The sequence below is a fragment of the Hipposideros armiger genome, unplaced genomic scaffold (genome assembly GCF_001890085.2).
Source record: "Hipposideros armiger isolate ML-2016 unplaced genomic scaffold, ASM189008v1 scaffold_336, whole genome shotgun sequence".
Classification (NCBI taxonomy): domain Eukaryota; kingdom Metazoa; phylum Chordata; class Mammalia; order Chiroptera; family Hipposideridae; genus Hipposideros; species Hipposideros armiger.
The window spans coordinates 1,903,923-1,914,613 of NW_017731686.1; the positions used below are offsets into that span (position 1 = coordinate 1,903,923).

A 10,691-nucleotide genomic window follows, 5' to 3' on the forward strand; every position below is an offset into this window, starting at 1 on the left:
AATCAGTTGATGAAGAGATGCAGGAGAGGGCCAGAGTGGTAAGTTTTAGAAACCTTGGCACAAGAGGAACCTGGTTGGCCTTGGTGAAGGCAGGGAGAGGGCTGCGGGGCACTAGATAAATACTTAAAGGGCTGTTATATGGATCAGGTGGGTTACACGTTCTCTGGTAGCTCAAGAAGACAAATCCAGAAACAGTATATAGAGTTACAATTTAAGGAAGAACTGTCTAGCAGACTTCCCCCTCTATGGAGGAGTGGGTTTCTCAAGTTGCATATATTCAAAAAAAGGCTGCATGGCCCCTTACTGAATAATTCCTATTGCGTTAATCTAGATAAAAGTCCCTTTTAACTCTGTGGCTGTGATCCACTTGCCTTGTAAAACAAAGCCAACTCCCATGAAAGAAGAGGAATGCAGTGCAAGGCCTCTAAAGTGGACTGGCCATCAATATCCTCCATTTTCACCAGGGCCTGGAGGGCAGTTAGCTAGGCAGCTGTCCGAGGTGCTGGAGGGAGTTGCCCTGTGGGGGCAGTTGTGCCCTTCTGGTTTTCTTCATGTTTGTTTCAGTGTCTTCTGGGTTTTTGGCTTTTCTGTTCCTTATATAGATCCATTAACACCCTCCCACACACACATCAGACCCTTAATTAAAGCAAAGAGAGAAATGCATTGGAAATGTGTAAAAGAGCTGAGCTAAATAATTACCTGGGGCTTCCTCTGCCCTTTCTCAGGAGTAAATGAATTCATTTTATGTTCAAAGTTAGGCTTGGTACCTAAAGTTGGACTATTTCACTGGATTGAAAGTTAGAATAATAACTCATTGCTTTGAGGCAATTGTACTGATTTGCTTCTTGATGTCTTTATCTTATGCTTTTCTACAGTCTTTACATACCCTGAATAGATATAAGAATCTTGGGCAGAAAATTATTTTTAGAGGGGGAAGGAACACTAAGTATTTCAACTAAACAGCTCTGCAGCCTTAAGTGCACCCAGGAGTCGTGTGATGGTGACAAACCTGTCCTGTTCTCTACTCTCTATTTACGTTGCCGTTCTTTTCTTATTTTTTTTTAAGATTTTTATTGGGGAATTGGGGGGATGGGACCAGTACAGGGGAATTGGGGGAAGGGAAACAGACAAGTTGCTGTCGTTTTGTTCTTCAATTTAGTTGTGGAGGACATTGCTTCACTGGCCCAAGTTGGCACCATCATTGCGCTCTTCCCGGGCGAGGCAAATCAGTCGCCGGCTTCTGGACGGCCGCTCACAGCGGCTGCTGGCCGCTCATGCTGGCTGCTGGCTACACACAGTAGCCCATGGCAACCCACTGCCACAGGGGCTGCAGCCTACACCGTCACCGGCGACTCACGGCAGCCCAGCTCCAGGTTGAGCTGTTGTTCAGCATCTTAGCTGCAGAGGGCAGTGTCACTGGCCCTCATATGTGGGATCCGAACCGGGGCCCTCTGGCGTCCCAAGCCAGTTCTTAACCATCGCGCCACTAGGCCGGCCCATACGTTGCCTTTCTTATGCTACTTGATTTTTTTTTCCTGTCCCTTGTTTTTTTTTTCTCATGTATAAAAATGGAGGCAATAATAGCACCACTCCTTAAAGCTGTGAAAACAAGGCAGTTAATACATGTAAAGAACTTACAATACCAGGTGCCTAAAAAACAAATACGAGTGTTAGTATATACCGTTTGGGGTCCTCAAGACCCCCCTCAGGTTTGACAATTACTAGGACTCACAGGACCCAGAAAAGCTGTTATACTCACAGTATGGCTTGTTACAACAAAAGAAAATGGATTAAAATCAGCAAAGGCAAAAGGTGCATTGGGTGGAGTCCAGGTGCACTGGACCAGTTGCAAGCTTCCAGTTGTCCTCCTCCCAGTGGTCACACAGAGCTTAATTCTCTGAGCAATGTCATGTAGCAACACATGCAATGTCACCAACCAGGGAAATTCACACATGCCTTGGTGTCCAGGGTTTTTATTGTGGGGAGGGTGTCAGTCACACAGCCATGCAGCGTGTGTGATTGACCTTAGCTACTCAGTCTTAAGTTCCTTCTCCTCTGCCTCCTCGCCTCAAGAGGTCAAATGGGTATATTGTGACCCGAAGCCCAGGGATACAAAAACAGGCATTCAGTATACATTGTTAGTATACTATGTGGCATGGCCCAAAGTCTCAGGTATACAAAGACACTTTTATCAGGCCGGCTACCCCAAGGGTTCAGAGGAGCCAATCAAGGGATGGTCCTAAGACCTTTGAAATGTGGAGGGTTTAGGCAACTCAGGCTTACTGGGTTAACCGTTTACTGCATAGATTTGTAAATTTTGCTTGCCTATTTGAACACTCTAGTTCAACCATTTTTAAACGTTTTGAATGGTTTTTTAGTATGTGGCATTTATTGAATGTCTACTGTGGCCATGGCTCATAACTTTCTCTCTATAAGCTTGAAAATAATTTCAGTTTCAATCCATGTTTATAAACATCGGAAAGAAATGGCTATTACTCCAGTATGAAAGGAAGCATTAGAAATCAAAGATCACTACTATTATTGCAATAATGGTGATAATAGAGTGCTCCATAAATTGCAAGTATGGTTACATGTCAAATACTTTATGTAGCTTATTAGTTTGAGTCCTTAGCAACACCTGTGGGAGGTAGGTGACAGTTCTATTTTACAGGTGAGAGACTAAAGGTCCAGAAAGTTTTAAGAACACCTTAGCCAGGAAGCGGTAGAGTCTACAATCTGATTGAAAAGCTCATGGTCTTACCGTAATGCATGATAGTTTCTTATGACCTTGAGAAACAAAGGCTTTAACAAGTATTTCGAAATATTAACATTCTAACAAAGTTTATTTGACTTTACACATCTCAAGAGCCATAGAACATTTAGACACCGCAGCAGAATTGTAGTGAGACCATGTGTTCCTTTCACCAACAGATGAGACATCTGCAAAGAAGATTCCCAGATGCCTCATCCCATAGAAATATGGTGAAGACACAAAAGCAAGGAAAACAGAGCTACAAAACGGGTGGAAGTTATATAGTTATTTTGAGTGTCTTGAGTAGTTAAGAGGAATATCAAATCTGAATGCCTTCCAAGGTTCCAAAATTGCTGCCACCAAGACTTGTTTATAATCCTATCTTTTTCCTTCTTTCCCCTCACTATTAGATCTCAGTCTGTGGTAGAAGCTGGGACCCTGAAGCATGAGGAGAAGGGAGAGAATGAAAACACTCAGCCACTCCTGGCTCTGGACTGAACCCGGAGTCAGCCCATGCTCCCGCATAGCGTCAGCCTTCAGTGGTACCAGCCACCCAGGAAGCACATGAGAAACTGACCCACACAGATGCGTGCATTCGGCTTGACACGAGATCCTCTACTCCTGCCACCCAGTAATGACTGTCACGCGCCGCTGGCTGGAGCAACCACAGTTGAACAAAAACTTGAGAGACACTATTTGTTTTTTTTTTTCAGTGAGGGGATTGGAGGATGAAGCAAGGCAGTTATGTATACAAGATTCTCCCTCTCCCATATTTATGGTATTAAATTAATTGCAAAGAGGAAAACTAAATTTGATGCACACACTGCATTAGGACAAAGATTTTTCCTCTCCAGTTGCAATTTAAGAGTAAGTGCTTTTCTAAGTAGATACGCCAGAATTAAACTGTGCAGACACAATTGTCAAGTTTAATGTAGGACAAAGCCCTGGGACAATAGTATCTCCAGTAATTTCCATTCTTATTGAATTATTTTCTTTGACCTCATCACCAGCATCAAATTGTTCAGCCTAAGAGCATGTTCTCGGAGGTCTGGCTATTTGCAGTTTGCTTATTTTGATATCCTGTAGAAATGATTTTGACGTCACGAATCTTTTGTCAGGCTACTAGCTGATTATCGTGAGCTGACTTTAAAAGAAGGCACACAATTTGAAATACGATTATTTCATCTTAGCAATGTGACTTCCCACAGGCTATGTGTGTCTGCAGATAGTGGAGGTGGTAGGGTCCCATCAGAAACACATGTCAGTGATTGATGAATCCATTCAAGTGGCCTTCACTTGGGTAACGACAGCAGAAAAAAGTGCTACTAAAGCATTTAACCCTCCACCCTCCTGCATCCAGTTAAAAGTGGAGAGCAAGGGCCTGGCTGTTGCTGAGTGGGTAGGTATTCAATCATGGAGGAAGACCCTTACGGATGGGTAAACACACAAGTACTGAAAATGAGAGAAGACGAGGAATGCAGGATGAAATGCCAAAGATCATTTTATTTCTTTGTCTATTCTCCTTAGAAATGGAGCCTCCCCACTATCCATTCAAAGGAAATTAGATAAAAATAAAGGTATCCTTGGATATGATAGCCTTACTTGTGCCATGTTTCCCAAAACCAATTGTATGTTTTTCGATATCTCTTATTCTCCCAGCCATCTGCAGGACATGGGCATTCATTAGTACGACCAGTTGGTGCTCAATGTCAAATCAAAACAATTTAGTTGATAATGGGAAGTCAAATATGATTTTACATTTTAAGGATTTGGGAGGGTTAATTTGTTAGCTAAAAATTTCAAACGAAAGAGGTGACTGAACTGGCCATAAATCACCCCAATGGATATTATTACTAATTGCAAGCATTTATTACATTTCTTTCTCAATGAGTCTAGTGTTTTCATTTTTTTCTACTAGTAGACAATAATAACATAAGTAGTTTTTGTATCCCACCCTTGAAATAAAATTGAAATAGAATTAAAAATATTTCTCAACCAATTGCACCACAGTATTAATAAAACTAATTCATTCTGTGTAGACATTTCAAATAACAAAATAATAACACTGAAATGATTCTCCCAATGCAGTGACTGAAACACTTTCCTTATATACCATGACATATGGAAGAAAGATGGCGAATTAAAGTGAATTAGAAAATCCATTTTATTACTTGGGTTTATAAGATAGTTGTGTAATCCAGGTATTTAAAATGCTATTGGAGTCAATTATTTCCAACTTTTGCAACAGTAATAACAATTCTGGCTTTTCAATTGGCAATATTTAGAATCCTACTGTAGTGACCTGATTTTAAATACCATATTATAATTACTAAGTTAAGAGCTCGTTTTTACTTGTTCCATAATTTCATTACATGAATGTATGCTGATGGTTCAACAATGAAAACTTATACTTTGAATTTGTTTATGTGTATGCAATATACATACAAGAGCCAAATTCAACAAATGACATGAATGTTACCACATGAGCACTGCATTGTATCGTCCTGTGTCAGTCATTTCTTCTGTTCAATAAATACTGAAGGACACAGATACCTTTTTATTTTTCAAGAGTTTTGCTTCTTCTTCTGGACTCTGGTAATTCATTTTGCTATTTTTCCTCACATACTACTTCATCTGTTTTAGTGAGACTTTTGAACACTGGCAAAACAAAAGGGAAGGCGAAAAGTATTTGGCAAATTCTTCTCCTGGAAGCTAATGTGCTCAAGGAGAAGCAAAAAAACGTCCATTTTATTTTAAAGAACAGTTTTGAAATGAGATCAAGAAAGCGTGCTCCTTTGTCGTTAGGTGAAAAAGAAAGCACAAGTGCTTTTTATATTTGTGAATGAAACTTGGTAACCTGTTTCATTTTTTCAGCATTTTTGTTCATATTGGCTTAAAATTCAGTGCATTAATATCATTACATTCTTAAAGCTAACATTTCTGGTTAGCTTTAATTTAAAAAACAAAATTTAATGCATTAATAGTTTACTAAATGAATGACTTGGTCATCTTTGGAATGAGCTGGCAAGACCATTTTTCAATTGTGATTTCTATGCTGTGGATAATAGTGAACCTAGGCAACGGATAATAACTGCTACTTCAAAGTGATGCTTAAATTGTGGAAGTTTCTCAAGCCAGGGAGCTGGAAGAGTCTTGCAAACTCTTTCAAAGAGCAACCTTGACATCCTACGCTCAGGACAAAGGTCCTGGTATGCTTGGTCTTCCACTCCGCCATCCTTCATATTCTTACAGAACTGTAATGGGAATCCTTTCAAAGACTGGTCCTTGCACAGACCTACAATAGGCGAAGACACTCTGGAGTCCAGCCCCGTCTCACAGACAGGCCAGAGGCCAGTGGCCAGGCGTCCTAGCAGCCACCTACCTACCAGATCCCGAGAAAATTTTTACTTGGGAAAATTTTACTTGTTCTTTTTTATTCAAGCCTGCATACTTGGCATTAAAAAAATTTACATGTGAAGGGCCGGCCGAGTGGCTCAGTTGGTTAAGAGCTCGCTCAAGAGTTTGAGCTCTGAGCAACAGCGGTTCGAGTCCAGCCCGAGCTGAGCAGCCACTGAGCTGCCAACAGGTAGCAGGATGGCTCAGCTAAAAAAAAAAAAAAAAAATTTTACATGTGGCATTTGTATAACTCAATATAAAATGATTGCGTGTCTAATTTTAGTGTAAAAGGTTCCTCTTAGAAAGAAATGCCATCTTGACAGTATCTCCACCACTCATATAGTGAGGAGAGAAATTAAGACACTTTGATTCTCAATGAAGATAAGAAAGCAAATAGACTCAATGGGTAGGGAACAGTACAGTTCATTGGTGTAATGTATGTCTTTCTGCTTTGTATTAGGAAAATAAAATTGCTTTTTTCATGAATGTCTTTGACTAAAAATAATTATAAGAGGGAAGTCTGAATCCACTGGGAAAGTTACCATTAAACAGCTAGAAGTAAAGCATTTACACAGCTTGTTAAAATTAACAAAAAAAGTAGTGGTACGTGAGGATAAAATCTAGCTACCCTAGAAAAATATAATTGCATAGAAAAATTACAAGCTAAAGTAATCTTTTCACAGTTTCTACATACATTCTCACTGTACACTGATTTAACCTATTCTAAATGGAAAAACATATCTTTGGCTGGCAAGGTAGACGCTATCATGGATTCACCTGAAATACGGGCACCAGATGGGTGCTGTCACAGGATGGAATACGGCAGGGTATTTTCTAAGTGATTTGTAGTGAGGCAAACAATCCCCTTAGTGTCTTCACACCCTAAGAAGAGGTTTAGAAGCTTTCAGACTGCAAATCAAGAAAATGAAGGACCTTGGTGTTTGAACTTCTATGCCCACACCCACGGACAGAGAACCAGAAGGAAGCCCCTCAACAGTGTCCTGAGCCTGAGTGACGCTAAATTGCAGGAAGGCTGCGTCTCTGCTGGGGCGTCAGCTCTGGGTGCCACACATCCACGATGAATATCAGCCGGAAAGACGACGCGTCCTGCCACACCTCGTGCTCGAAGGAGTCGTCAAAGATGAGCACTTTGCCTTCCTCCCAAGTCCTGGAACAGAAACACACAAGTTCTTGTGATTCTGATGCCTGAGGGTCAGTTTATATCAACGTGCAGGAAGGAACTGTCAGGGTCACCTTTGCAGTATGACCCGATAACTGGACCCTTCTGGCCAGGAGTTAGTCTTTCCTTAGTAAGAAAGAATTCCAGGATTCTTACCATGAACACCAATTTTCAACGCTCAGCACTGAAGGTGTACAAAGGGCAAGAGTCTGGTGATAAAGGCATCCTTATTCTTGTTAGGAACTTAGGAAGGCTTGCTTAGTTGGGCAAGCATTCAAGAGTGTCCCGGAAGCTCATCCCAAGCGTGACTTCCAGTCAGTGACAGTATAGAGTCCTCCCCGGCATTTCAGAGATGAGTTTAGACCTACATGCAGTGACCAGCTCTCTGGTTTCTCTCTGCCCCATAGGATACCTGGAACGGTGTCTGCCCATCTCCAAAGGATTCTCTTTTCAAACCATTCCATTGGTTCAAGCTCCCGTTTATGGAAGAACGTTCCATTTTATGGAAGGGCAGACGGTTTATATTTCTCACGTCATCTGTGAAGCAAGTGGGTTATCCATGGAATGTTTTACATCAAAACACCCTTTAGGGCTGACAGCACTGCTCCCTAAGATATCTGTACAGGAGCTAAGATCTAAGTATAGTGTTATTTTAAGTAAAGCAGTCAAGAGAGGAACCTGCAGGGGGCAATTACACAATGCCTTTCAAATCCAAAGAAAGTTTATTCATCATGCTAATGTTGCCTTCTTCTTCAAATAGGTATTAATTGCCAATATTTTAAATGCTAAGTTTTGTTTTTAAAATAAAAACTTTTCACTACGAAATCTTCTTTAGATATTAAAATTCCACTCAAGAAGTTAAAAATTTATGTTCTGGGTTAGCAAGTAATTAAAATTACAGGAGGGACAATACTAGTTCAATTTCAAGTTACTGCATTATCATAAGGACATTTTCCTTAGAAAAACGATTTGTGTCTTTTTATGTTCATCACTAGGTGATTAATCAGTATTAAATTAAGTAATATTACATATTGTGGGGTTTTTTAACCTTAGCACTGTTGACATTTTGGGGCCAGATAATTCTTTGTTCTGGGGGGCTGTCTTGTGCTCTGTGGCAGTGTCTCTGGCATCTACCCACTGATACTAATAGCACTCCCCCACCAAATGTGACAAGCAAAAATGTCTCCAGTCATTGCCAGATGTCCTGGGAGAGTGGGGGTGAGGTGGGAGGCAAATTCATCCTAAATATGTTAGAGAATCTGACAATAACATTTCGAAATTATTTAAAGTAACAGATAAAGTAACAAACATCTGCCAACCCCTGCCCCGCTCTCCAACACACACACCTTGTGTGTGTGTCTCACACACCCAGACTACCATCTTGCATTCGATAAACATGCATTGTTTGGCTCTTTGCTGTGATTCCTCTGAAGGTTCAAAGAGTTCTATTGGAGTTCCATCCAAGTATAACAAAGGACAGAAATATGTAGACTCAGGAGAAACATACAGACTCAGATAAATGACAAGAGTATGCATTCATTGCCATGCAAAACGAAACTTGAAAAGGCGAAGCTTAAGAAAAAAAATGACAAGATAAAGGAAGTGAAATGACCCATGGCATATACAGTGTGGTGGTCATTTTCTAAGTCTTAGTGTCATCAGTGGGACAGAGCAATGTTAATGGGTACCACTGACAAGCCTACGATATAGGCAGATGATAAGGAGGGCAAGTGTATTCAGAAGTGTACTCAGTACACTCATGTCATAGCAGCATGACTCACAGCAGCAGAAGGCAGAAGTAACCCAAGTGTCCACAGACAGATGAATGGATAAACCAAATGTGATCTATACACACAGTGGAATACTACTCAGCCGTAAAAGCAAGAGAATTCTCACACATGCTACAAGACAGATGGACTTTTAGGACATTATGCTAAGTGAAATAAACCAGTCAGGACAGAAGGACAAATATTGTATGATTCCACATACATGACATACTTCGAGTTGTCAAATTCATATAGATGGAAAGAAATGACGAGCTGTTTTTCACATGGGTACTGAGCTTCAGTTTTGTGAGATGAAAAGTGTTCTCTGGATGAATGGTGTGATGGTAGCTCAATATGAGTGCACGTAATGTCCAAAACTGTACACTTAAAAATAGCTAAGATGATAAATTTTATGTTATGTGTAGTTTACTACAATTAAGTAAGAAAAAAAGGGAAGAGGGAGAGAAAGTGGGAGAGAAGCCACAGAGCATGATGGAAAGGTCATGGGTTTTCAAGGGAGGCAGACTGAACCCTCTTGGTCCTGCCACTTACTAGTATGTGACTCGGGTGAGTTACTAGCACATTTGAGCCTTTTCTATCTCCATCTGTGTAGTTGATGTGAGCACGAACATATGGTTGGCACATAGACGATATTCAATTAATGGTAGAGAATACAAAACAGAGGAGAAAGAAAAACACTGAAAACATTGGGAAAGGATAAAAGATAGAGGTGATAACGTTGGAATGTGCCATAATGTTACCAACGGTGACCTTGGCATCTGTCCTTGTGAATTAGCCTTCATTTGCGAAAACTGAGCTCTTCCAAGGGGGCAAGATATCAAAAATACTTAAGACAATCTGTGAAATACACTTTGTGCTGCATGACAAGTGATTCTCAGTTTTTTGAGGGCTGACAGATCTGAAACCTACTTAAAATACCGGAAGCAATAAAAATAACTAGAAAATTCTAGGTTGCACAAAATGACACTTTTCACTAGAGTCTGATAGGTATAAGAAAGGCAAAGATTTCAAAATGCTTCATGAGAGAAAAATCTTGAACATTCCATTTCCACTCATGAACTTAAATTCCCTGTAAACTGGGCAAAGCCTTTAGCGCTGGAACACACTGGTTCATTTATTTACAGAACACCAGTGTCTGTAAGGGTGGAACTTAAGTTACCACTCATTTGTGGCTGTTCAGGTATTTAAAATCAAATACAGACTAGTGCAAACCATTGATTAAACAATTTTTAAACATAAAATCTAGGAGGTATTCCAAAGGGTTGGATTTCTTTAGGCCTGTAAAACTCACGGGGAAGTGTGTCCTATGAGACTTTTATTTGCCCTTCCATTTTCTTTCATACATTTGCCCAGAAAATAGCAAAGATACTCAATTACTTAATATAGATTTTAAAATGTAGATTCAGGCCGGCCGAGTGGCTCAGTTGGTTAAGAGCTCGCTCAAGAGTTTGAGCTCTGAGCAACAGGGTCCCCGGTTTGATTCACGGCCTGAGCTGAGCTGCCGCTGAGCTGCCAACAGGTGGCAGGATGGCTCAGCTTAAAAACAAACAAACAAACAAAAAAACATAAAATGTAG

At 40.5% G+C, this 10,691-nt stretch overlaps 2 protein-coding genes across 2 annotated transcripts in view; one reads left to right on the plus strand and one right to left on the minus strand.

The window, feature by feature from the left end:
• Positions 1 to 5,304, plus strand: part of CLVS1 (clavesin 1) — a 178,294-nt gene extending 172,990 nt beyond the window's left edge. Inside the window, exon 6 of the mRNA XM_019661130.1 lies at positions 3,163 to 5,304. Coding sequence (XP_019516675.1) covers positions 3,163 to 3,250 — 88 coding nt within the window. The 3' untranslated portion in view covers positions 3,251 to 5,304. The remainder of the gene's footprint in view (positions 1 to 3,162) is intronic.
• Positions 5,305 to 6,335: 1,031 nt separating this feature from the next.
• The window catches only part of ASPH (aspartate beta-hydroxylase), a 12,779-nt gene continuing 8,423 nt past the window's right edge, over positions 6,336 to 10,691 (minus strand). The window contains exon 2 of the mRNA XM_019661123.1: positions 6,336 to 7,316. Within this exon, the coding sequence (XP_019516668.1) occupies positions 7,166 to 7,316 (151 nt within the window). The 3' untranslated portion in view covers positions 6,336 to 7,165. The remainder of the gene's footprint in view (positions 7,317 to 10,691) is intronic.